This window comes from Heterodontus francisci, chromosome 41 (assembly GCF_036365525.1).
Source record: "Heterodontus francisci isolate sHetFra1 chromosome 41, sHetFra1.hap1, whole genome shotgun sequence".
Taxonomy (NCBI): domain Eukaryota; kingdom Metazoa; phylum Chordata; class Chondrichthyes; order Heterodontiformes; family Heterodontidae; genus Heterodontus; species Heterodontus francisci.
Genome location: NC_090411.1, coordinates 13,738,033 through 13,764,961, shown reverse-complemented (window position 1 = coordinate 13,764,961; position 26,929 = coordinate 13,738,033). Strand labels below are relative to the sequence as shown.

General features: G+C 52.4%; 1 protein-coding gene across 1 annotated transcript in view; it reads right to left on the bottom strand.

Annotated features, from left to right (window-relative positions):
* The window catches only part of micall1a (MICAL-like 1a), a 182,658-nt gene that overhangs the window by 11,028 nt on the left and 144,701 nt on the right, over positions 1-26,929 (bottom strand). Inside the window, exons 10-11 of the mRNA XM_068019331.1 lie at positions 14,854-14,988; positions 8,555-8,681 (exon numbers count right to left, since the gene is read on the bottom strand). Coding sequence (XP_067875432.1) covers positions 8,555-8,681; positions 14,854-14,988 — 262 coding nt within the window. The remainder of the gene's footprint in view (positions 1-8,554; positions 8,682-14,853; positions 14,989-26,929) is intronic.

Genomic DNA, 26,929 nt, shown 5'->3' with positions numbered 1-26,929 from the left:
TATCAGCAAGTGAGAGCAGACAGTAGAAATTCTCTGGTGAACGGAGGAATCGAAAGGGATGCAAAACTTTGGGACTGGATTAGTGACTTCCAGATAGCAGTGATAAAGTAGTGGGATACATAAACATGAAGATCAGAGAAGCTGGTTACAAAAATAGCACGGTTATAATGGGAGACATTAATATTCACGTAGACTAGGGAAAGCAAAAATCTACTTCCTTCTGTATCTGCCCCTAGTGAAAACTCTCCCCCAATTCATTTCCAACTGCACTTTCAAAATCCCAACTGTCTAGCCTTTGGCCCTCCATTCACTACAACAATTCTGCAGCTACCAATCTGCTCAACCACACCCTAACCTCCACCTGCAATGCCCTGGCCCCCGTTAAAAACCATGACTCTTTTTACCCTGGCTGTTCCCCCTGGTTTGGCCCTGATCTCCACTTCCTCAAGTCCAAGGGACTCAGACTTGGTGGACAACTGCTTTAGCCATTCACCATCAGATCTGCTGGATCACATAAAGCACTATTAGTCTTGCTCTTGTCTGTTAAAATTGCTCACTATTCCAGGATCATCCTGGAATGCAAAGGTAACCTTCTTTACTCTGCTGCAAGCTATCTTCTTAAACCCCTCTCCCCTTCACCCTCACCTCCAACAACAAGTACAAGGAGCTCATCGACTTCTTTGTCACTAAGGTTGAGACCTGATCAGCTGCCTCTGCCGCTTCTCCAGTTCACCAGGCCAATTTCCTCCAAGATTCACCCCTCCTCTAGCTGTGAACTCGTATCTTTCTCTAGTTTCTTTCCTATCTCCCCTCATGCCCTGTCCAAGCTCATCTTGTCCAGGAGACCCACCTCATACTCTCTTGACTCTATTCCCACTAAACTGCTGACCACTCAACTTCCCTTCCTGATCCCCATGTTAGCTGATATTGTTAACGGTTCTCTCTCCTCAGGTACTGTTCCCTCTTCTTCAAATCTCCTGTCACCACCCCTCTCCTCAAAAAAAAATCCTTGACCCCTCCATCCTTGCAAACTACCATCCCACCTTGAACCTCCCTTTCCTCTTCAAATCCTCGAATGGCTTGTCACCTCTCAAATCTGTGCCCGTCTTTCTTGGAACTCCATGCTTGAATCCCTCCAATCAGGTTTCCACCCTTGCCACAGGACCAAAACTCTTATCAAAGCCACAAATGACATCCTATGTGACTGTGACAAAGATAAACTATCCCTCCTCATCCTTCATGCTGACTTTGACACGGTTAATCACACCATCGTCCTCCAATGCCTCTCCACTGTCATCAGGCTGGTGAGACTCTTCTCAGCTGGTTCAGTCCTTATCTAATTGTAGCCAGAAAATCATCTGCAATGGCTTCTCTTCCCGCTTCCACATAGTTACACCTCTGGTGTCCCCCAAGGATCTATCCTTGACCCCACTCCGATTGCTCATCTACATTCGGCCCCTCGGCAACATCATACGAAAATATGTCACTTTCCACATGTACACCAACGACACCCAGTCCTACCTCAGCACCACCTCTCTCAGCCCCTCCACTGTCACACTGCTTGTCTGACATCCAGTACTAGATGAGCAGAAATTTCCTCCAATTAAATACTGGGAAGACTGAAACCATTGTCTTTGGTCCCCACCATAAACTCTCTTCCCTAGCCACCGACTCCATCTCTCTCCCTGGCATCTGTTTAAGGCTGAGCCAGACTGTTCGCAATCTTGGTGTCATGCTTGACCGCGGAATCAGCTCCCCATCACATATTCGTGCCATGACCTCCGTTACATCACCTGACTCCGCCCCGTCTCAGCTTATCTGCCACTGAAACTCTCATCCATTCCTTTGTTACCTCCTGACTTGACAATTCTAACGCACTCCTGACTGGCCTCCCAGTCTCCCACATTCTCCACTTCATAAACTTGAGATATTTCAAAACACCACTGCCAGTGTCCTAATCCGCACCAAATCTGGTTTTAACCATCACCCCTGCACTCGCTGACCTACACTGGCTCCTGGTTAAGCAATGCCTTGATTTAAAAATTTTCATCCCTGTTTTCAAATCTCTCTATGGCCTTGCCCCTCCCTATCTCTGTAATCTCCTCCAACCCCACAACCGTGCAAGACATCCACGCTCCTCTAATTCTGGTGTCTTGCGCATCTCCGATTTTAATTGCTCTGCCATTGGTGGCCATGCCTTCAGCTGTCCAGACCCTAAACTCTGGAATTCCCTCCCTAAATATACCTCTCCACCTCGCTTTCCTCTTTTGAGATTCCTTAAAACTTACCTCTTTGACCAAGCTTTTGGTCAGCTGCCCTCTTATCTCCTTCTGGAGCTCAGTGTCATATTTTGTTTTATAATGTCCCTGTGAAGCACCTAAGGACATTATATTAAAGGTGCTATATAAATACAGTTGTTGAACATTGAGTCTCAGAAGCAGCGAATTTTTTGAGTGTATTCAGGACAATTTGCTGAAGCATGTTCTTGAACCAACAAGTGGACAGACCATTCTAGATTTAGCAATGAATAATGAGCTAGAATTGGTCAATAATTTAATAGTAAGGGAACACCTGGCTAACAGTGATCATAATAGAGTGGGAGAAAAGTAAGTCACAAAGTAAGGTTTTAAATTCAGATAAGGCTGACATGGACATACATAGAAACATAGAAAATAGGAACAGCAGTAGGCCATTCTGCCCTTCGAGTCTGCTCCGCCATTCGTTATGATCATGGCTGATCATCCAACTCAGTAACCTGTTCCCGCTTTCGCCCCATACCCTTTGATCCCTTTAGATCCAAGAGCTATATCTAACTCCTTCTTGAAAACATACAATGTTTTGGCCTCAACTGCTTTCAATGGTAGCGAATTCCACAGGCTCACCACTCTCTGGGTGAAGATATTTCTAATCTCAAACCTGAAAGGTTTACTCCGTATCGTTAGACTATGACCCCTGGTTCTGGACTCCCCCACCATCGGGAACATCCTTCCTGCATCTACCCTGTCAAGTCCTGTTAGAATTTTATAGGTTTCTATGAGATTCCCCCCTCACTCTTCTGAACTCCAGCAAATATAATCCTAACCGACTCAATCTCTCCTCATATGTCAGACCTGCCATCCCAGGAATCAGTCTGGTAAACCTTCGCTGCACTTCCCCTATAGCAAGAACATCCTTCCTCAGATAAGGAGACCAAAATTGCACACAATATTCTGGGTGTGGTCTCACCAAGGCCCTGTATAATTGCAGCAAGACATCCCTGCTCCTGTACTCGAATCCTCTTGCTATGAAGGCCAACATGCCATTTGCCTTTTTTACCTGTTGAACCTGCTTGCTTACCTTCAGCGACTGGTGTACGAGAACACCCAGGTCTCGCTGCATATTCCCCTCTCTCAGTTTATAGCCATTCAGATAATAGTGTGCCTTCCTGTTTTTGCTATCAAAGTGTATAATCTCACATTTATCCAAATTATACTGCATGTGTCATGCATTAGCCCACTCACTCAAGATGTCCAAATCACCCTGAAGCCTCTCTGTATCCTCCTCACAACTCACCCTCCCACCCAGTTTTGTGTCATCTGCAAATCTGGAAATATTACGTTTGGTTCCCTCATCTAAATCATTAATATATATTGTGAATAGCTGGGGTCCTAGCACCGATCCCTGTGGTATCCCACTAGTCACTGCCTGCCATTCGGAAAAAGACCCATTTATCCCTACCCTTTGTTTCTTGCCTGCCAACCAATTTTCTATCCATCGCAATACCCTACCCCCAATCCTATGCGCTTTAATTTTACACGCTAATCTCTTATGTGGGACTTTGTTGAAAGCCATCTGAAAGTCCAAATAAACCACATCCACTGGCTCCCCCTCATCAACTCTACTAGTTACATCCTCGAAGAATTGTAGTAGATTTGTCAAGCATGATTTCCCTTTCTTAAATCCATGCTGACTCTGCCCAATTCTACCACTGTTCTCTAAGTGCTCTGCTATAAAATCTTTGATAATGGAGTCTAGAATTTTCCCCACTACCAACGTCAGGCTGACTGGTCTATAATTCCCTGCTTTCTCTCTACCTCCCTTTTTAAATAGTGGGGTTACATTAGCTATCCTCCAATCTGTAGGAACTGTTCCAGAGTCTACAGAATCTTGGAAGATGACCAGCAATGCATCCACTATTTCTAGGGCCACTTTTTTAAAATTCATTCATGGGATGTGGGCGTCACTGGCCAGGCCAGCATTTATTGCCCATCCCTAATTGCCCTTGAGAAGGTGGTGGTGAGCTGCCTTCTTGAACCGCTGCAGTCCATTTGGGGTAGGTATACCCACAGTGCTGTTAGGAAGGGAGTTCCAGAATTTTGACCCAGCGACAGTGAAGGAATGGCGATATAGTTCCAAGTCAGGATGGTGTGTGACTTGGAGGGGAACTTGCAGGTGGTGGTGTTCCCATGCAACTGATGCCCTTGTAGGTGGCAGCGGTCGTGTGTTTGGAAGGTGCTATCTAAGGAGCCTTGGTGCATTGCTATAGTGCATCTTGTAGCTGGTACACACTGCTGCAACTCAGCGTCGATGGTGGGGGGAGTGAATGTTTGTGGATGGGGTGCCAGTCAAATGGGCTGCTTTGTCCGGGATGGTGTTGAGCTTCTTGAGTGTTGTTGGAGCTGCACCCATCCAGGCAAGTGGAGAGTACTCCATCACACTCCTGACTTGTGCTTTGTAGATGGTGGACAGGCTTTGGGGAGTCAGGTGAGCTATTCACCGCAGGATTCCTAGCCTCTGACCTGCTCTTGTAGCCACGGTGTTTGTATGGCTACTCCAGTTCAGTTTCTGGTCAATGGTAAGCCCCAGGATGTTGATAGTGGGGGATTCAGCGATGGTAATGCCATTGAATGTCAAGGGGAGATGGTTAGATTCTCTCCTGCTGGAGATGGTCATTGCCTGGCACTTGTGTGGCATGAATGTTATTTGTCACTTATCAGCCCAAACCTGGATATTGGTTTTGCTGCAGTTCTACCCGGACTGCTTCAGTATCTGAGACGTCGTGAATGGTGAACATTGTGCAATCATCAGCGAACATTCCCACTTCTGACCTTATGACTGAAGGAAGGTCATTGATGAAGCAGCCAAAGATGGTTGGGCCGAGGAAACTACCCTGAGGAACTCCTGCAGTGATGTAGTGGAGTTGAGATGACTCCTCTCCAACAACTACAACCATCTTCCTTTGCGCTAGGTACAACTCGAACCAGCGGAGAGTTTTTCCCGATTCCCATTGACTTCAGTTTTGCTAGGGCTCCTTGATGCCATAGGCGGTCAAATGCTGCCTTGATGTCAAGGGCAGCCACTCTCACCTCACCTCTTGAGTTCAGCTCTTTTGTTCATGTTCGAACCAAGGCTGTAATGAGGTCAGGAGATGAGTGGCCCTGGCGGAACCCAAACTGAGCATCACTGAGAAAGTTATTGCTAAGCAAGTGTCGCTTGATAGCACTGTCGACGACACCTTCCATCACTTTACTGCTGATCGAGAGGAGACTGACAGGGCAGTAATTGGTCGGGTTGGACTTGTCCTGCTTTTTGTGTACAGAACATACCTGGGCAATTTTATGCATTTCCGGGTAGATGCCTGTGTTGTGGCTGTACTGCAACAGCTTGACTAGGGGTGCAGCAGGTTCAGGAGCACAGGTCTTCAGTACTATTGCCAGAGTGTTGTCAGGGCCCATAGCCTTTGCAATATCCAGTGCCTTCAGTTGTTTCTTGATATCACGCGGAGTGAATCGAATTGGCTGAAGACTCGCATCTGTGATGCTGGGGACCTCAGGAGGAGGCCGAGATGGATCATCAACTTGCCACTTCTGGCTGAAGATTGTTGCAAATGCTTCAGCCTGATCTTTTGCACTGATGTGCTGGGCTCCCCATCATTGAGGAAGGGGATATTTGTGGAGCCACCTCCTCCAGTTAGTTGTTTAATTGTCCATCACCATTCACGACTTGTGGCAGGACTGCAGAGCTTAGATCTGATCCATTGGTTATGGGATCGCCTAGCTCAGTCTATCGCATGCTGCTTGGCACCCAAGTAGTCCTGGGTTGTAGCTTCACCAGATTGACACCTCATTTTGAGGTATGCCTGGTGCTGCTCCTGGCATGCCCTCCTGCACTCTTCATCGAACCAGGGTTGATCCACCGGCTTGATGGTAAAGGTAGAGTGGGGGACATGCCGGGCCATGAGGTTACAGATTGTGGTTGAGTACAATTCTGCTGCTGCTGATGGCCCACAGCACCTCATGGATGCCCAGTTTTGCATTGCTAGATCTGTTCTAACTCTATCCCATTTAGCACGGTGGTAGTGCCACACAACACGACGGACTTTGTCTCCACAAGGACTGTGCTGTTGTCACTCCTACCAATACTGTCATGGACAGATGCATCTGCAGCAGGCAGATTGGCGAGGACGTTGTCAAGTATACTTTTCCCTTGTTGGTTCCCTCACTGCCTGCTGCAGACCCAGTCTAGCAGCTATGTCCTTTAGGAGTTGGCCAGCTCCATCAGCAGTTGTGCTACTGAGCCACTCTTGGTGAAGGACACTGAAGTCCCCCACCCAGAGTACATTCTGCGCCCTTGCTATCCTCAGTGCTTCCTCCAAGTGCTGTTCAACATGGAGAAGTACTGATTCATCAGCTGAAAGGGGGCGTTGGAGGTCTGCTTGCCCGTGTTTAACCTGATGCCCTGAGTGTTCATGGGGTCTGGAGTCAATGTTGAAAACTCCCAGGGGAACTCCTTCCCGACTGCATACCACTGTGCCACCACCTCTGCTGGGTTTGTCCTGCTGGTGGGACAGGACATACTCGGGGATGGCGATGGCGGTGTCTGGGACATTGTCTGTAATTGGAAATCAGGAAATAGCAGACCTACTTTATACTGGTCTTCACGGTACAGGAAGAGGACAAAGTACCAGAGGTACAAGGAAAAGTAAAAATAAATCAAAGGGAGGATTTAACTAGAGTCAATATCAGTTTTAAAAAAATGGGGATGGAGAAGCTAATGAGATTAAAGATTGACAAATCTCCAGCAAGATGATTTCCATCCCAAAGTATTAAATGAAGGAGGTAAGGAAGTCTGTTAGTCATGATCTTCCAAACCACATTAGATTCAGGAATTGTCTCGATAGATTGGATAACTGCCAATGTCACTCCAATAATTAAGTGTAGACATTATTAACTAGGAAACTGTAGACCTATAACATATATAGTCTAATATCAGTTGTGGCAAAATTACTAGAATCTGTAACATTTGGACAAATACAAGTTGATCAGAGAGAGCCAGCATGGTTTTATATGGACAAGTCACGTCTAATGAACTTAGCTGCGTTTTTTGAGGAGGTAACAAATGTGGTAGATAAGGAGGTGTCTATGCATGTTATTTATATGGACTTCCAGAAGGCATTCAAAAAGGTTCCACACAGAAAACTTAACAAAAATGACAGTTCACGGAATTGGAGGCCATCTGTTCTAAAATAAGGAACTGGTTAGGAGGTAGGAGACAGACAGTAGGGATAATGGGTAGGAGTGACAGGGTGTTACCCAGAAATCTATACTGAAACCGCATCTTGTCACTATATTTATAAATGACTTGGATGAAGGAATAGAGATCCATATATCCAAGTTTGCTGATCACACTAAGTTAGGTGATACAGTAAATAGTGTTGATGTGAGCAGAAAGTTGAAAAGGGAATTGATGGATTGAGTGGATAGAAGTGTGAGGTCATTCACAGGGCCTAAGAAAAATGGATCAGGGTATTTCTAAATGGTGAAAAGCTAGAAACTGCGAAGGTGCAGAGAATAAGGGTTTCAAGTACAGAAATCACTTGGAAGTTACAAAGCTAAAGGTCCAAAAATATTTTTACAAGCCTGATGAAATATTGGCCTTTAACTCAAGGGGGCTGGAATACAAAAGGGGGGAAGTTATGTTGCAGTTGTGTAAAGGTCTGGTTAGGCCCCATCTGGTGCAATACATTCAATTCTGAGCAACACATCTCAGGAAGGAAATACTGGAGTGGGTGTAATGCAGATTCACCAGAATGATACCAAGGTTACATTATAGGGACAGATTGCATAGATTAGGCTTGCAGTCCCCTTTAATATAGAAGATTAAGGGGTCATTTAATTGAAGTGTTTAAGATAATCAAAGGAGTTGATAGGGCAGATAGAGAGAAACTATTTCCTTTAGAAGGGTAGTCCAGAGCAAGGGAACATAACCTTAAAATTAGAGCTAGGCCATTTAGGGGTGATGTCAGGTAGCATTTCTTCACACAAAGGCAAGTGGAATTCTGGAACACTCTCCCCTTAAAAAATCTACTGAGGTGAGGAATCAATTGAAAACTTCAAAACAGACTGATGGATTTTTGTTAGGCAAGGGTGTTAAGGGTTACGGAACCAAGGTGGGTAAATGGAACGGAGATGTAAAACAGTCATGATCTGACTGAATGATGCGACTAGCTTGAGGGGCTGAATGGCCTCCTCCTGTTCTTACGTTCCGAGTTTAAAGGAGTGTCTGCTGAACGCACCATTTTCACAGCTGCGCAGTTTCTCCTCCAGAGCAACCCCACGATGTTCTAGCTCATCCAGACACTGTTCCAGCTGTTCCAACTCTCCTTGGATATTCTCCTCTGGAATGTACTGATCTGCATGCACCTGAAAAATCACAGGAATCAGAGCTTGATGGCTTCAGTAGATTATAAACAGTTTTGAAAATTAACAAAATATAACTCTGGGTAGAAGAAGAGAAGTGTGAATCACCCTCAAAGAACAAAGAACAGTACAGCACAGGAACAGGCCATTCGGCCCTCCAAGCCTGCGCCGATCTTGATGCCTGCCTAAACTAACACCTTCTGCACTTCCGGGGCCCATATCCCTCTATTCCCATCCTATTCACATATTTGTCAAGATGTCTCTTAAACTTCGCTATCGTACCTGCTTCCACCACCTCCCCATGCAGCAAGTTCCAGGCACTCACCACCCTCTGTGTAAAAAAACTTGCCTCGCACATCCCCTCTAAACTTTGCCCCTCACGCCTTAAACCTATGTCCCCTAGTAACTGACTCTTCCACCCTGGGAAAAAGCTTCTGACTATCCACTCTATCCATGCTGCTCATAACTTTGTAAACCTCTATCATGTCGCCCCTCCACCTCCGTCGTTCCAGTGAAAACAATCCGAGTTTTTCCAACCTCTCCTCATAGCTAATGCCCTCCAGACCAGGCAACATCCTGGTAAACCTCCTCTGTACCCTCTCCAAAGCCTCCACGTCCTTCTGGTAGTGTGGCGACCAGAATTGCATGCAATATTCTAAGTGTGGCCTAACTAAGGTTCTGTACAGCTGCAACATGACTTGCCAATTTTTATACTCTATGCCCCAACCGATGAAGGCAAGCATGCCGTATGCCTTCTTGACTACCTTATCCAACTGCGTTGCCACTTTCAGTGACCTGTGGACCTGTACGCCCAGATTTCTCTGCCTGTCAATACTCCTAAGGGTTCTGCCATTTACTGTATACCTCCCACCTGCATTAGACCTTCCAAAATGCATTACCTCACATTTGTCCGGATTAAACTCCATCTGCCATTTCTCCGCCCAAGTCTCCAACCGATCTATATCCTGCTGTATCCTCTGACAATCCTCATCATTATCCGCAACTCCACCAACCTTTGTGTCGTCCGCAAACTTACTAATCAGACCAACTACATTTTCCTCCAAATTATTTATATATACTACAAACAGCAAAGGTCCCAGCACTGATCCCTGCGGAACAGAAAAACACCCATCCACTGTTACCCTCTGTCTTCTGTGACTGAGCCAGTTCTGTATCCATCTTGCCAGCTCACCTCTGAAACCGTGTGACTTCACCTTTCGCACCAGTCTGCCATGAGGGACCTTGTCAAAGACTTTACTAAAGTCCATATAGACAACATCCACTGCCCTTCCTTCATCAATCATCTTCGTCACTTCCTCAAAAAACTAAATTAGTAAGACACGACCTCCCCTTCACAAAATCATGCTGTCTCTCGCTAATAAGTTCGTTTGTTTCCAAATGGGAGTAAATCCTGTCCCAAAGAATCCTCTCTAATAGTTTCCCTACCACTGACGTAAGGCTCACCGGCCTATAATTTCCTGGATTATCCTTACCACCCTTCTTAAACAAAGGAACAACATTGGCTATTCTCCAGTCCTCTGGGACCTTACCTGTAGCCAATGAAGATGCAAAGATTTCTGTCAAGGCCCCAGCAATTTCTTCCCTTGCCTCCCTCAGTATTCTAGGGTAGATCCCATCAGGCCCTGGGGACTTATCTACCTTAATGCTTTGCAAGACACCCAACACCTCCTCCTTTTTGATAATGAGATGACTGAGACTATCTGCACTCCCTTCCCTAGGCTCACCATCCACCAAGTCCTTCTCCTTGGTGAATACGGATGCAAAGTACTCATTTAGCACCTCACCCATTTCCTCTGGCTCCACATATAGATTCCCATCTCTGTCCTTGAGTGGGCCAACCCTTTCCCTGGTTACCCTCTTGCTCTAATCAGCTGATGTTTGAAAGACTCCCACATGTCAGATGTTGATTTACCCTCAAACAGCCGCCCCCAATCTAAATTCTTCAGTTCCTGCCTAATATTGTTATAATTAGCCTTCCCCCAATTTAGCACCTTCACCCGAGGACTACTCTTATCCTTATCCACAAGTACCTTAAAACTTATGGAATTATGGTCACTGCTCCCGAAATGCTCCCCCACTGAAACTGCGACCACCTGGCCGGGCTCATTCCCCAATACCAGGTCCAGAATGGCCCCATCCCTAGTTGGACTATCTACATACTGTTTCAAGAAGCCCTCCTGGATGCTCCTCACAAATTCTGCCCCATCCAAGCCCCGAGCACTAAGTGAGTCCCAGTCAATATTGGGAAAGTTAAAATCACCTCAAGGTCCATATTCGAGGTACAGACTAGAGACCACAAGCCCAGGCTAACAAATCCAACTTGGATCAGCTGGGGAGTTTGGCCGTATTCTCAAATGGCTGCCAGGCACCGCATCATTCAAAGTTGGTCTACTTTGAGACGAAGGCAAAATTAACATTGTCCAACCGTTCTGCTTAAATCACACTTCCTAATGGCTGAACAAGTGAAAAGGCCAGCGAGTGTGACAACAGCTCACACACACAGGGCACGATCAGCGAGTGTGACAACAGCTCACACACACAGGGCACAATCAGCAAGTGTGACAACAGCTCACAGACACAGGGCACGACCAGCAAGTGTGACAACAGCTCACACACACAGGGCACAATCAGCAAGTGTGACAACAGCTCACACACACAGGGCACGATCAGCCAGTCTGACACCAGCTCACACACACAGGGAACAATCAGCAAGTGTGACAACAGCTCACACACACAGGGCACAATCAGCAAGTGTGACAACAGCTCACACACACAGGGCACGATCAGCAAGTGTGACAACAGCTCACACACACAGGGCACGATCAGCAAGTGTGACAACAGCTCACACACACAGGGCACGATCAGCAAGTGTGACAACAGCTCACACACACAGGGCACAATCAGCAAGTGTGACAACAGCTCACACACACAGGGCACGATCAGCGAGTCTGACAACAGCTCACACACACAGTACAGAGTGAGTGTGACAACATCTCACTCAGACACAGGGCACAATCAGCTTGCGTGGCAACAGCTCACACACACAGGGCACAATTAGCGAGTGTGACAATAGCTCACACACACAGCATACAATCAGCAAGTGCGACAACAGCTCACACACACAGGGCACAATCAGCAAGTGACACCAGCTCACACACACAGGACACAATCAGCGAGTGTGATAACAGTTCACACACTGGGAAGCCAGTCAGTGAAAAAAAAGCTCACACTCCAAAATCGCTTTTACACATAGTCAAGCAGGCCCCCATCTGCCAAGAACGAGGCACGTATTATTTCACCACATGAACATTAAAAACTTTAACTTTGGGAAGAAAAGAGGGCCTATCACAAGGAATTGCCAGGCCCCTCGCCAGAAAGACCTTTTTTGCATGCTAGCAGACAGTGTTGCAACAAAGGACCTAGTCACTGCTTCCCCAATACACATGACTGATGAAGAAGGGGAAAATAGAGTATGAGAGCAAGCGTGTGGGGAACATAAAAACTGACTGTAAAAGTTTCTATAGGTATGTGAAGAGAAAAAGATTGGTGAAGAGAAATGTAGGTCCCTTACAGTCAGAAACAGGGGAATTTATCATGGGGAACAAAGAAATGACTGACCAACTAAATGTATACTTTGGTTCTGTCTTCACAAAGGAGGACACAAATATCATACCAGAAATGTTGGGGAACACAGGGCATAGTGAGAGAGAGGAACTGAAGGAAATCAGTATTAATAGAGAAATGGTGTTGGGGAAATTGATGGGATTGAAGGCCGATAAATCCCCAGGGCCAGATGGTATGCATCCCAGAGTACTTAAGGAAGTGGCCCTAGAAATAGTGGATGCATTGCTGGTCATCTTCCAAGATTCTATAGACTCTGGAACAATTCCTACAGATTGGAGGGTAACTAATGTAACCCCACTATTTAAAAATGGAGGTAGAGAGAAAGCAGGGAATTATAGACCATTCAGCCTGACGTCGGTAGTGGGGAAAATTCTAGAGTCCATTATCAAAGATTTTATTGCAGAGCACTTAGAGAACAGTGGTAGAATCGGGCAGAGTCAGCATGGATTTACGAAAGGGAAATCATGCTCGACAAATCTACAATTCTTTGAGGATGTAACTAGTAGAGTTAATGAGGGGGAGCCAGTGGATGTGGTTTATTTGGACTTCCAGAAGGTTTTCGACAAAGTCCCACATCAGAGATTAGCGTGTAAAATTAAAGCGCATAGGATTGGGGGTAGTGTATTGCAAAGGATAGAAAATTGGTTGGCAATCAGGAAACAAAGGGTAGGGATAAATGGGTCTTTTTCCGAATGACAGGCAGTGACTAGTGGGGTACCGCAGGGATCGGTGCTAGGACCCCAGCTATTCACAATATATATTAATTATTTAGATGTGGGAATCAAATGTAATATTTCCAAATTTGCAGATGAGACAAAACTGGGTGGGAGGGTGAGTTGTGAGGAGGATACAGAGAGGCTTCAGGGTGATTTGGACAAGTTGAGTGAGTGGGCTAATGCACGGCAGATGCAGTATAATGTGGATAAATGTGAGGTTATCCACTTTGGTAGCAAAAACTGGAAGGCAGACTATTATCTGAACAGCTATAAACTGAGAGAGGGGAATATGCAATGAGACCTGGGTGTTCTCGTACACCAGTCGCTGAAGGTAAGCATGCAGGTCCAACAGGTGGTAAAAAAGGCAAATGGTATGAGGCCAAAACATTGTGTATTTTCAAGAAGAAGTTAGATATAACTCTTGGGTCTAAAGGGATCAAAGGGTATGGGGCGAAAGCGGGAACAGGTTACTGAGTTGGATGATCAGCCATGATCATAATGAATGGCGGAGCAGGCTCGAAGGGCAGAATGGCCTACTCCTGCTCCTATTTTCTATGTTTCTATGACTGACTGGTGGTTGGAGCTGTTTGAATTTGAAGTTGCCACAGAGTGTTTGAAACTCAGAAAGTTGTTTACTCCTGGACTGAAAATATCTCTCTCTCATGGAACTGAAGATCCATTGAAGACACATGAATCAAGAGAAAAAAGTCTCCTACAGTGAACAAGGTTTAAAGAAGAATACTGGGCCCCAATGAAAAGACTACCTACAACCAAGGACAGCAGCGGGCTCGAAGCACAGTAAAAACCCCTCTTCAGAGATTGCTTCAAACTATTCACCTTTATTTTTCTTCTGCTCTTTTCTGTTCCTATTTGCATGTGCATATCACGTATGCATACGAGCGTGGGGTGCAGCCTGCATCCATAGATGTTTACCATATTAGAGTTTAAGTTTAAGGTTTAATAAATTTCACTTTTCTTTAAACCTAAGAAAGCCTGTTTATGCTCATTTCTTTGCCTTATAATTGGAAAGTGGTGAAGAAGGATTCACCAAGGGGGAGCTCAAAACACTGTGTTTAAAAATTAAACCGTGTTACAATAAGACCAGGTGAAGGCTAAAAGGGACCTCTCGACACCTTTCTCACCTGGTCGTTACGATGTTATGAAGCACTTTTTGAAATGTAGTCACTGTTATAAGGTGAGAAACGCGACATCCAATTTGCACTCAAAGATTCCACAAACTGCAATATGATAATCAGCAGGTAATTTGTTTCCATTACTTTAGGTAAGAGATAAATATTGGCCAGGACACTGGGGAGAACTCTGCAGCTCTTCTTCAAAATAGTACATGGGATATTTGATGTCCACTTTTGAGGTCTCATCCCATTGTGTAGCACTCCCTTGGTACCGCACCGGAGCACCAATTTAGATTTTTGTGCTCCAGTCCCCGCAGTGGGACTTGAACCTACAAACCTTCTGATTCTGAGGAAAGGGTGAACCACTGAGCCACAGCTGAACCGTGTGGGCAGTGGTAATGAAGCTGTACTCAACCTGGCCTGTTGCAACCTGGCTGATGCGTCTTTAGGGGCAAGTGGAACAATGAGGGGAAAACAAATACAATTTTAAAATGATCAGGTGCCATTTATTGTCAGTACACTGCAAGGACAGTACAAGACAGAGAACTAGCATGGGCAGAGCTTAACAAGGAAGAACTCAAGAGACATCAGTAGTTCTTGGTATTTCAGCTGTAGGTTTCACTGCAAGCAATTGAAGTAAAAGATACACTGCTACCAGGAGGTTAAAAGTCTTACACTTACCTTGCGTTTAATTAACGGGAATCCATGGCCAGGTGCTGGAGGCCGAGCTGGCTTTGGTCCTTTCCGAGGTCTGACTGGGGCAGCTAGCCCAGCTGGAGTGGATTTTCTATCAAATGGATTTTCTTTGCATGAAGACTGCAAAAAAAAAATTCATTCCTGAACAAAAATACTAACTATAATCTTCCAAAGCTCTCTTGATTTGAGAACTGTTCAGAACTTGGGAAGGTCAGGAAACAGTAGTGATGGGGGATTCAATAGTTAGGGCAACAACAGGTGTTTCTGCTGCCACTGATGTGACTCCAGGATGGTATGTTGCCTCCCCAGTGCTAAAGGCAAGGGTGTCACTAGTGGTTACAGAGGACTCTGACGGGGCAGGGTGAACAACCAGAGGTAGAAAGAGGAATGGAGGTCCTGCAGGCAGATTCCAGGGAGCTAGGAAAGGAATTGAAAATGTAGGACCGAAAAGGTAGTATTCTTTGGATTATTCCCAGTGCCACATGCTAGCCAGTATAGAAATAGGAGGATAGTGCAGATGAATGCACGGTTGGAGAGATGGTGCAGGAGGGAGGACTTTAATTTGCTGGGGCATTGAGAACGGTTCTAGGGGAGATGGGACCTGTACAAGCTCGATGGATTGTAACTGAACAGGGCCAGAATGAATATTGTGGCGGGGCGGTTTGCAAGTGCTGTTGGGAGAGTTTATGCTACCTTGGCGGGGGATGGGAACTTGGGAGTAAATTCAGAAGGGACAGCAGCAATGCTGGAAATGAAATACAGAACATTAGTGCGTGAGTATGGAAGGCAGACAAAACAAAGGATAGAAAACAGACAACAAAAGAGTTGTTCAGTGATTAGGGGAATGCAAGGAGTCTAATGAATAAGGCAGATGAGCTGAGGGTACAGTTAGACACTTGGAATTATGATACCATAGCTATTATTGAAATATGGCTTAAACAAGGGAAGGAATGGCAGCTCAACATTCTTGGTTATTTTCAGATGGGATAGAGTAGGGGAGAAGAAAGGACTGGAGGCATCACAATATTGGTTGAAGAAATAATCTTATCTGTAACGAGGGATGATTTGCTTAAAGGATCATCAAATGAGGCCGTATGAGCTGAGCAAAAAAGCATCACACTGCCAGGAGTATACGATGGATCCCCAAACAGTCAGTGAGCGATACAATAGCAAATATGTAGGAAAATTGCTGAGAAGTGCAGAAACAATTAGGGCAGTAACAGGGATTTCAACTAGCGTAATATTAACGAGGCTAAAATCAGTGTAAAAGTTACATACCAGGGTTGTCCAACCTTTTCGTGTTGTCTGGGTGGGGGGGCAGGGAGGTGGGAAAGACATTTACATAGGGGGCCGGTGAGACAATTTTGAAAATATAAAGGCATTAAAAATTTATCTTACCATTAATCAAAGCAACAGCAAATGTGCATTTTTGTGAAGGAGCTTTAAATGAGAAGATTAATTTATTGACTTACTTTCTCGTCACAACGTTGAACACTGATTTAGTGAGATACCTGGCATTTTTTTTTTGCTTGCACAAATAGTCAATGGCTGCATGCAAACTAAAGGTCTGCAAAGGAAACCCGACTGAGCCCGAATACCGGACCCGGAAGTGCAACTGGACCTGAACTTGACATGTCGTTGGGTCCCACTGGTGCCGGGTAGGGTAGAGGCGTGTACATTAGTACATGGGTAAAAGCCTGCTACCCAACCTGGCGGCTTGTGTCGGGTTGGGTCGGACTTACAATGCTGACCTCTACCTCATATATAAGGCTATCCAACAGGACATTGCAGTGCTTTACTGCACACTTGTAAGCAATGTGGAGTATTCCAGATAGATGCTCACCTGCCAGGAGTGATCTTGATCACTTTCTCACCAGCCCTCTCCCCAGTGTCTCCCACTTGCTGTCGCTCCCTCCTCTATCCCTCTGCCCCCTCTCTCTCACTTCCCCCCACTCACTCACTCTCTCGCGCTCTCTTCCCCCACTTCTCTCTCGCGCTCTCTTCCCCCCCACACTCTCTCTCGCGCTCATCCCCCCACTCACTCTCGCGCGCTCTCTTCCCCCACTCACTCTCTCGCGCTCTCTTCGACCCACTCTCTCTCTCTCCCTTGCCCCCCCAACTCTCTCTCCCTTGCCCCCCAAATCTCTCTCCCTTGCCCCCCCAAAACACTCTCCCTTGCCCCCCCAAAACACTCTCCCTTGCACCCCCAAAACACTCTCCCTTGCACCCCCCACTCTCTCTCCCTTCCACCCCCCACTCTCTCTCCCTTCCACCCCAACTCTCTCTCCCTTCCAACCCCGTCTTGATTTTGCTGCCATTCTCTCTTCCCCCGCTCTCTCTTGCTCTTTCACCCTCTCTCTTCCCCCTCTCTCCCCCTCATCCCCCCTCATCCCCCCTCTCCGACCTTTCCCCCTCCCTCTCCCTCCATTACCCGCTCCCTACCTCCTTTCCCCTCTCTCTCTCCCGTCTCTCGCTCTTCTCCTCCCCACCTCGCTCTTCCACCCCTTTCTCGCCCATGTTCTTCCACCCCTCTTTCGCCATTACACAGACACCCACCTCTCTCTCTTGCTCACCCCCGTCTATCTTGCTCTTCCCCTCCCCTCTCTCTCTCGCTCTTCCCCTCCCCCCTCTCTCTCGCTGTTCCCCTCTCCTCTCTCGCGCTCTTCCCCGCCCCCTCTTTCTCTCTCGCTCTTCCCCTCCACTCTCTCTCGCTCTTCCCCTCCCCTCTCTCTCGCTCTTCCCCTCCCCTCTCTCTCTCGCTCTTCCCCCCCTCTCTCTCTCGCTCTTCACCTCCCCTCTCTCTCTCGCTCTTCCCCCCCTCTCTCGCTCGCTCTTCTCCTCCCCTCTCTCTCTCGCTCTTCCCCTCCCCGCTCTCTCGCTCTTCCCCTCCCCATTCTCCCTCGCTCTTCCCCTCCCCTCCCTCGCTCGCGCTCTTCCCCTCCTCTCGCTCTCGCCCTCCCCACTCTTTCTCTCGCTCTTCCCCTCCCCACTATCTCTCTCTCGCTCTTCCCCTCTCCACTCTCTCTATCGCTCTACCCCTCCACACTCTCTCGCTCTTCCCCTCTCCACTCTCGCTCTTCCCCTCCCCTCTCTCTCTCTCGCTCTTCCCCTCCCTTCTCTCTCTCTCGCTCTTCCCCTCCCTTCTCTCTCTCTCGCTCTTCCCCTCCCTTCTCTCTCTCTCGCTCTTCCCCTCCCTTCTCTCTCTCTTGCTCTTCCCCTCCGCCCTCTCTCTCGCTCTTCCCCTCCGCCCTCTCTCTCGCTCTTCCCCTCCCCTCTCTCTTTCGCTCTTCACCTCCCCTCTCTCTCTCGCTCTTCCCCCCCTCTCTCTCTCGCTCTTCTCCTCCCCTCTCTCTCTCGCTCTTCCCCTCCCCGCTCTCGCTCTTCCCCTCCCCATTCTCCCTCGCTCTTCCCCTCCCCGCCCTCTCTCTCGCTCTTCCCCTCCCCGCTCTCTCTCGCTCTTCCCCTCCCCGCTCTCTCGCTCTTCCCCTCCCCGCTCTCTCTCTCGCTCTTCCCCTCCCCGCTCTCTCTCTCGCTCTTCCCCTCCCCGCTCTCTCTCTCGCTCTTCCCCTCCCCGCTCTCTCTCTCGCTCTTCCCCTCCCCGCTCTCTCTCTCGCTCTTCCCCTCCTCTCCCTCTCTCGCTCTTCCCCTCCTCTCCCTCGCTCGCTCTTCCCCTCCCCTCTCTCGCTCTGCCCCTCCCTCTCGCTCTGCCCCTCCCCTCCCTCTCTCGCTCTTTCCCTCCCCTCACTCTCTCGCTCTTTCCCTCCCCTCACTCTCTCGCTCTTCCCCTCCCCTCACTCTCTCGCTCTTCCCCTCCCCTCACTCTCTCGCTCTTCCCCTCCCCTCACTCTCTCGCTCTTCCCCTCCCCTCACTCTCTCGCTCTTCCCCTCCCCTCTCCCTCTTCCCCTCCCCTCTCTCTCTTCCCCTCCCCTCTCTCTCTTCCCCTCCCCTCTCTCTCTTCCCCTCCCCTCTCGCTCTTGCCCCCTACCTCCCTCTCTTCCCCTCCCCTCCCCCTCTCTCTCGCTCTTCCCAGCCCCTCCCTCTCTCTCTTCCCCTCCCTCTCACTCTCGCTCTTCCCCTCCCCTCTCTCTCTCTCGCTCTTCCCCTCCACTCTCTCTCTCTCGCTCTTCCCCTCCACTCTCTCTCTCTCGCTCTTCCCCTCCACTCTCTCTCTCGCTCTTCCCCTCCTCTCCCTCGCTCGCTCTTCCCCTCCTCTCTCTCGCTCGCTCTTCCCCTCCTCTCCCTCGCTCTTCCCCTCCCCTCTCTCGCTCTGCCCCTCCCCTCTCTCTCTCGCTCTTCCCCTCTCTCTCTCGCTCTTCCCCTCCTCTCGCTCTCGCCCTCCCCACTCTCTCTCTCGCTCTTCCCCTCCCCACTCTCTCTCTCGCTCTTCCCCTCCCCACTCTCTCTATCGCTCTTCCCCTCCCCACTCTCTCTATCGCTCTTCCCCTCCCCACTCTCTCTATCGCTCTACCCCTCCCCACTCTCTCTCTCGCTCTTCCCCTCTCCACTCTCTCTCTCGCTCTTCCCCTCCCCTCTCTCTCCCTGGCTCTTCCCCTCCCCTCTACCTCTCGCTCTTCATCTCCCCTCTCTCTCTTCCCCTCCCCTCTCGCTCTTGCCCCCCTACCTCCCTCTCTACCCCTCCCCTCCCTCTCTCTCTTGCTCTTCCCATCCCCTCCCTCTCTCTTCCCCTCCCTCTCACTCTCGCTCTTCCCCTCCCCACTCTCTCTCGCTCTTCCCCTCCCCACTCTCTCTCGCTCTTCCCCTCCCCACTCTCTCTCGCTCTTCCCCTCCCCACTCTCTCTCTCGCTCTTCCCCTCCCCACTCTCTCTCTCGCTCTTCCCCTCCACTCTCTCTCGCTCTTCCCCTCCACTCTCTCTCGCTCTTCCCCTCCACTCTCTCTCGCTCTTCCCCTCCACTCTCTCTCGCTCTTCCCCTCCACTCTCTCTCGCTCTTCCCCTCCACTCTCTCTCGCTCTTCCCCTCCACTCTCTCTCGCTCTTCCCCTCCACTCTCTCTCGCTCTTCCCCTCCACTCTCTCTCGCTCTTCCCCTCCACTCTCTCTCGCTCTTCCCCTCCACTCTCTCTCGCTCTTCCCCTCCACTCTCTCTCGCTCTTCCCCTCCACTCTCTCTCGCTCTTCCCCTCCACTCTCTCTCGCTCTTCCCCTCCACTCTCACTCGCGCTTCCCCTCCCCTCTCTCTCGCTCTTCCCCTCCCCTCTCTCTCTCGCTCTGACCCTTCCCTCTCTCTCTCGCTCTGACCCTTCCCTCTCTCTATCTCGCTCTTCCCCTCCCCTCTCTCTCTCTTGCTCTTCCCCTCCCCTCTCTCTCTCGCTCTTCCCCTCCCCTCTCTCTCTCGCTCTTCCCCTCCCCTCTCTCTCTCGCTCTTCCCCTCCCCTCTCTCTCTCGCTCTTCCCCTCCCCTCTCTCTCTCGCTCTTCCCCTCCCCGCTCTCTCTCGCTCTTCCCCTCCCCTCCCCTCCCCTCTCTCTCGCTCTTCCCCTCCCCTCCCCTCTCTCTCGCTCTTCCCCTCCCCCGCTCTCTCTCGCGCTTCCCTCCCCTCTCTCTCTCTTCCCCTCCCTCTCTCTCTCTCTTCCCCTTCCCACTCTCTCTACAGCTCTTTCCCCCCTCTCTCTCTCGCTCTTCCCGTCCTCTCTTTCTTCCCCTCCCCTCTCTCTCTCGCTCTTCCCCTCTCCTCTCTCGCTCTTCCCCTCTCCTGTCTCGCTCTTCCCCTCTCCTGTCTCGCTCTTCCCCTCCTCACCCTCTCTAGCTCTTCCCCTCCCCTCTCTCTCTCGCTCGCTCTTCCCCTCCCCCCTCTCGCTCGCTCTTCCCCTCCCCGCACTCTCGCTCGCTCTTCCCCTCCCCGCCCTCGCTCTCGCTCTTCCCCCTCCCCGCCCTCGCTCTCGCTCTTCCCCCTCCCCGCTCTCTCTCTCGCTCTTCCCCCTCCCCGCTCTCTCTCTCTTCCCCTCCCTGCCCTCTCTCTCGCTCTTCCCCTCCCCGCCCTCTCTCTCGCTCTTCTCCCTCCCCGCTCTCTCTCTTGCTCTTCCCCCTCCCCGCTCTCTCTCTCGCTCTTCCCCTCCCCCGCTCTCTCTCTCGCGCTTCCCTCCCCTCTCTCTCTCTCTTCCCCTCCCTCTCTCTCTCTCTTCCCCTTCCCTCTCTCTCTCTCTTCCCCTTCCCTCCCTCTCTCTCTCCTGCTCTTTCCCCCCTCTCTCTCTCTCGCTCTTCCCAGCCCCTCTCTCTCTCGCTCTTCTCCTCCCCTCCCTCTCTCTCTTCCCCTCCCCCTCTCTCATCCTCTGCCCTCCCTCTCGCTCTTCCCCTCCCCGCTCTCTCTCTCGCTCTTCCCCTCCCCCGCTCTCTCTCTCGCGCATCCCTCCTCTCTCTCTCTCTTCCCCTCCCTCTCTCTCTCTCTTCCCCTTCCATCTCTCTCTCTCGCTCTTCCCCCCTCCTCTGTCTCTCTTCCCCTCTCCTCTCTCTCTTCCCCTCCCCTCTCTCTCTTCCCCTCCCCTCTCTCTCTTCCCCTCCCCTCTCTCTCTTCCCCTCCCCTCTCTCTCTCGCTCTTCCCCTCTCTCTCTCGCTCTTCCCCTCCCCGCTCTCTCTCTCGCTCTTCCCCTCCCCGCTCTCTCTCTCGCTCTTCCCCTCCCCGCTCTCTCTCTCGCTCTTCCCCTCCCCGCTCTCTCTCTCGCTCTTCCCCTCCCCTCTCTCTCTCTCGCTCTTCCCCTCCCCTCTCTCTCTCGCTGTTCCCCTCCTCTCCCTCTCTCGCTCTTCCCCTCCTCTCCCTCTCTCGCTCTTCCCCTCCTCTCCCTCGCTCGCTCTTCCCCTCCCCTCTCTCGCTCTGCCCCTCCCCTCACTCTCTCGCTCTTCCCCTCCCCTCACTCTCTCGCTCTTCCCCTCCCCTCACTCTCTCGCTCTTCCCCTCCCCTCACTCTCTCGCTCTTCCCCTCCCCTCTCCCTCTTCCCCTCCCCTCTCTCTCTTCCCCTCCGCTCTCGCTCTTCCCCTCCGCTCTCGCTCTTGCCCCCCTACCTCCCTCTCTTCCCCTCCCCTCCCCCTCTCTCTCGCTCTTCCCAGCCCCTCCCTCTCTCTCTTCCACTCCCTCTCACTCTCGCTCTTCCCCTCCCCTCTCTCTCTCTCGCTCTTCCCCTCCACTCTCTCGCTCTTCCCCTCCACTCTCTCTCTCGCTCTTCCCCTCCTCTCCCCCTCCTCTCTCTCGCTCTTCCCCTCCTCTCTCGCGCTCTTCCCCTCCCCTCTCTCGCTCTGCCCCTCCCTCTCTCTCTCGCTCTTCCCCTCCTCTCGCTCTCGCCCTCCCCACTCTCTCTCTCGCTCTTCCCCTCCCCACTCTCTCTCTCGCTCTTCCCCTCCCCACTCTCTCTCTCGCTCTTCCCCTCCCCACTCTCTCTCTCGCTCTTCCCCTCCCCACTCTCTCTCTCGCTCTTCCCCTCCCCACTCTCTCTATCGCTCTTCCCCTCCCCACTCTCTCTATCGCTCTTCCCCTCCCCTCTCTCTCCCTGGCTCTTCCCCTCCCCTCTACCTCTCGCTCTTCATCTCCCCTCTACCTCTCGCTCTGCATCTCCCCTCTCTCTCTTCCCCTCCCCTCTCGCTCTTGCCCCCCTACCTCCCTCTCTACCCCTCCCCTCCCTCTCTCTCTTGCTCTTCCCATCCCCTCCCTCTCTCTTCCCCTCCCTCTCACTCTCGCTCTTCCCCTCCCCACTCTCTCTCGCTCTTCCCCTCCCCACTCTCTCTCTCGCTCTTCCCGTCCCCTCTCTCTCTCTCGCTCTTCCCGTCCCCTCTCTCTCTCTCGCTCTTCCCGTCCCCTCTCTCTCTCTCGCTCTTCCCGTCCCCTCCACTCTCTCTCGCTCTTCCCCTCCACTCTCTCTCGCTCTTCCCCTCCACTCTCTCTCGCTCTTCCCCTCCACTCTCTCTCGCTCTTCCCCTCCACTCTCTCTCGCTCTTCCCCTCCACTCTCTCTCGCTCTTCCCCTCCACTCTCTCTCGCTCTTCCCCTCCACTCTCTCTCGCTCTTCCCCTCCCCTCTCTCTCTCGCTCTGACCCTCCCCTCTCTCTATCTCGCTCTTCCCCTCCCCTCTCTCTCTCTTGCACTTCCCCTCCCCTCTCTCTCTCGCTCTTCCCCTCCCCTCTCTCTCTTGCTCTTCCCCTCCCCTCTCTCTCTCGCTCTTCCCCTCCCCGCTCTCTCTCGCTCTTCCCCTCCCCTCCCCTCTCTCTCGCTCTTCCCCTCCCCTCCCCTCTCTCTCGCTCTTCCCCTCCCCCGCTCTCTCTCTCGCGCTTCCCTCCCCTCTCTCTCTCTCTTCCCCTTCCCACTCTCTCTACCGCTCTTTCCCCCCTCTCTCTCTCGCTCTTCCCGTCCTCTCTCTCTTCCCCTCCCCTCTCTCTCTCGCTCTTCCCCTCTCCTCTCTCGCTCTTCCCCTCTCCTCTCTCGCTCTTCCCCTCCTCACCCTCTCTCGCTCTTCCCCTCCCCTCTCTCTCTCGCTCTTCCCCTCCCCTCTCTCTCTCGCTCTTCCCCTCCCCCCTCTCGCTCGCTCTTCCCCTCCCCCCTCTCGCTCGCTCTTCCCCTCCCCGCCCTCTCTCTCGCTCTTCCCCTCCCCGCCCTCGCTCTCGCTCTTCCCCCTCCCCGCTCTCTCTCTCGCTCTTCCCCCTCCCCGCTCTCTCTCTCTTCCACTCCCTGCCCTCTCTCTCGCTCTTCCCCTCCCCGCCCTCTCTCTCGCTCTTCCCCCTCCCCGCTCTCTCTCTCGCTCTTCCCCCTCCCCGCTCTCTCTCTCGCGCTTCCCTCCCCTCTCTCTCTCTCTTCCCCTCCCTCTCTCTCTTCCCCTTCCCCCTCTCTCTCTCTTCCCCTTCCCTCTCTCTCTCTCTTCCCCTTCCCTCTCTCTCTCTCTTCCCCTTCCCTCCCTCTCTCTCTTCCCCTTCCCTCCCTCTCTCTCTTCCCCTTCCCCCCTCTCTCTCTTCCCCTTCCCCCCTCTCTCTCTCTCGCTCTTCCCAGCCCCTCTCTCTCTCGCTCTTCTCCTCCCCTCCCTCTCTCTCTTCCCCTCCCCCTCTCTCATCCTCTGCCCTCCCTCTCGCTCTTCCCCTCCCCGCTCTCTCTCGCTCTTCCCCTCCCCCGCTCTCTCTCTCGCGCATCCCTCCCCTCTCTCTCTCTTCCCCTCCCTCTCCCTCTCTCTTCCCCTTCCATCTCTCTCTCTCTCTCGCTCTTCCCCTCTCCTCTGTCGCTCTTCCCCTCTCCTCTGTCGCTCTTCCCCTCTCCTCTGTCGCTCTTCCCCTCCCCTCTCTCTCTTCCCCTCCCCTCTCTCTCTTCCCCTCCCCTCCCCTCCCTCTCTTCTCCTCCCCTCCCTCTCTTCTCCTCCCCTCTCTCTCTTCTCCTCCCCTCTCTCTCTTCTCCTCCCCTCTCTCTCTTCTCCTCCCCTCTCTCTCTTCTCCTCCCCTCTCTCTCTTCTCCTCCCCTCTCTCTCTTCTCCTCCCCTCTCTCTCTTCTCCTCCCCTCTCTCTCTTCTCCTCCCCTCTCTCTCTTCTCCTCCCCTCTCTCTCTTCTCCTCCCCACTCTCTCTTCTCCTCCCCTCTCTCTCTTCTCCTCCCCTCTCTCTCTTCTCCACCCCTCTCTCTCTTCTCCACCCCTCTCTCTCTTCTCCTCCCCTCTCTCTCTTCTCCTCCCCTCTCTCTCTTCTCCTCCCCTCTCTCTCTTCTCCTCCCCTCTCTCTCTTCTCCTCCCCTCTCTCTCTCCTCCTCCCCTCTCTCTCGCTCTGCCCCTCCCCTCTCTCTCGCTCTTCCCCTTCCCTCTCTCTCTCTCTTCCCCTTCCCTCTCTCTCTCTCTTCCCCTTCCCTCTCTCTCTCTCTTCCCCTTCCCTCTCTCTCTCTCTTCCCCTTCCCTCTCTCTCTCTCTTCCCCTTCCCTCTCTCTCTCTCCCGCTCATTCCCCCCTCTCTCTTTCTCGCTCTTCCCCTCCTCCCTCTCTCTCTCTCTCGCTCTTCCCCTCCTCTCTCTCTTCCCCTCCCCTCTCCTCTCTCGCTCTTCCCCTCCTCTCTCTCGATCTTCCCCTCCCCTCTCTCGCTCTGCCCCTCCCCACTCTCGCTCTGCCCCTCCCCACTCTCGCTCTGCCCCTCCCCTCTCTCGCTCTGCCCCTCCCCTCTCTCGCTCTGCCCCTCCCCTCTCTCGCTCTGCCCCTCCCCTCTCTCGCTCTGCCCCTCCCCTCTCTCGCTCTTCCCCTCCCCTCTCTCGCTCTTCCCCTCCCCTCCGCCTCTCTCTCGCTGTTCCCATCCCCTCTCTCGATCTTCCACTCCCCTCCCCTCATCCTCTCCCCTCCCTCTCTCTCTCGCTCCTCCTCCCCTCTCTCTCTCGCTCCTCCTCTCCCCCTCTCTCTCGCTCTTCCCCACCCCTCTCTCTCTCTCGCTCTTCCCCTTCCCTCTCTTTCGCGCTCTTCCCCTTCCCACTCTCGCGCTCTTCCCCTCCCCCTCTCTCGCTCTTCCCCTCCCCCTCTATCACTCGCTCTTCCCCTCCCCCTCTCTCACTCGCTCTTCCCATCCCCCTCTCTCGCTCTTCCCCTCCCGCACTCTCTCTCGCTCTTCCCCTCCCCTCTCTTTTGCGCTCTTCCCCTCCCCTCTCTCTCTCGCTCTTCCCCTCCCCTCTCTCTCTCGCTCTTCCCCTCCCCTCTCTCTCTCGCTCTTCCCCTCCCCTCTCTCTCTCGCTCTACCCCTCCCCTCTCTCTCTCGCTCTTCCCCTCCCCTCTCTCTCTCGCTCTTCCCCTCCCCTCTCTCTCTCGCTCTTCCCCTCCCCTCTCTCTCTCGCTCTTCCCCTCCCCTCTCTCTCTCGCTCTTCCCCTCCCCTCTCTCTCTCGCTCTTCCCCTCCCCTCTCTCTCTCGCTCTTCCCCTCCCCTCTCTCTCTCGCTCTTCCCCTCCCCTCTCTCTCTCGCTCTTCCCCTCCCCTCTCTCTCTCGCTCTTCCCCTCCCGCACTCTCTCTCGCTCTTCCCCTCCCCTCTCTTTTGCACTCTTCCCCTTCCCTCTCTCTCTCGCTCTTCCCCTCCCCTCTCTCTCTCGCTCTTCCCCTCCCCTCTCTCTCTCGCTCTTCCCCTCCCCTCTCTCTCTCGCTCTTCCCCTCCCCTCTCTCTCTCGCTCTTCCCCCTCCCCGCTCTCTCTCGCTCTTCCCCCTCCCCGCTCTCTCTCTCTTCCCCTCCCCGCTCTCTCTCTCGCTCTTCCACTCCCCCGCTCTCTCTCTCGCTCTTCCACTCCCCCGCTCTCTCTCTCGCGCTTCCCTCCCCTCTCTCTCTCTCTTCCCCTCCCTCTCTCGCTCTTCCCCTCTCTCTCTCGCTCTTCCCATCCCCTCTCTCTCGCTCTTCCCCTCCCCTCTCTCTCTCGCTCCTCCCCTCCCCTCTCTCTCTCGCTCCTCCCCTCCCCTCTCTCTCTCGCTCCTCCCCTCCCCTCTCTCTCTCGCTCCTCCCCTCCCCTCTCTCTCTCGCTCCTCCCCTCCCCTCTCTCTCTCTCTCGCTCCTCCCCTCCACTCCCTCTCTCTCTCTCTTCCCCTTCCCACTCTCTCTACCGCTCTTTCCCCCCTCTCTCTCTCGCTCTTCCCGTCCTCTCTCTCTTCCCCTCCCCTCTCTCTCTCGCTCTTCCCCTCTCCTCTCTCGCTCTTCCCCTCCTCACCCTCTCTAGCTCTTCCCCTCCCCTCTCTCTCTCGCACTTCCCCTCCCCTCTCTCTCTCGCTCTTCCCCTCCCCTCTCTCGCTCGCTCTTGCCCTCCCCCCTCTCGCTCGCTCTTCCCCTCCCCCCTCTCGCTCGCTCTTCCCCTCCCCCCTCTCGCTCGCTCTTCCCCTCCCCGCCCTCTCTCTCGCTCTTCCCCTCCCCGCCCTCGCTCTCGCTCTTCCCCCTCCCCGCTCTCTCTCTCTTCCACTCCCTGCCCTCTCTCTCGCTCTTCCCCTCCCCGCCCTCTCTCTCGCTCTTCCCCCTCCCCGCTCTCTCTCTCGCTCTTCCCCCTCCCCGCTCTTTCTCTCGCTCTTCCCCTCCCCCGCTCTCTCTCTCGCGCTTCCCTCCCCTCTCTCTCTCTCTTCCCCTCCCTCTCTCTCTTCCCCTTCCCTCT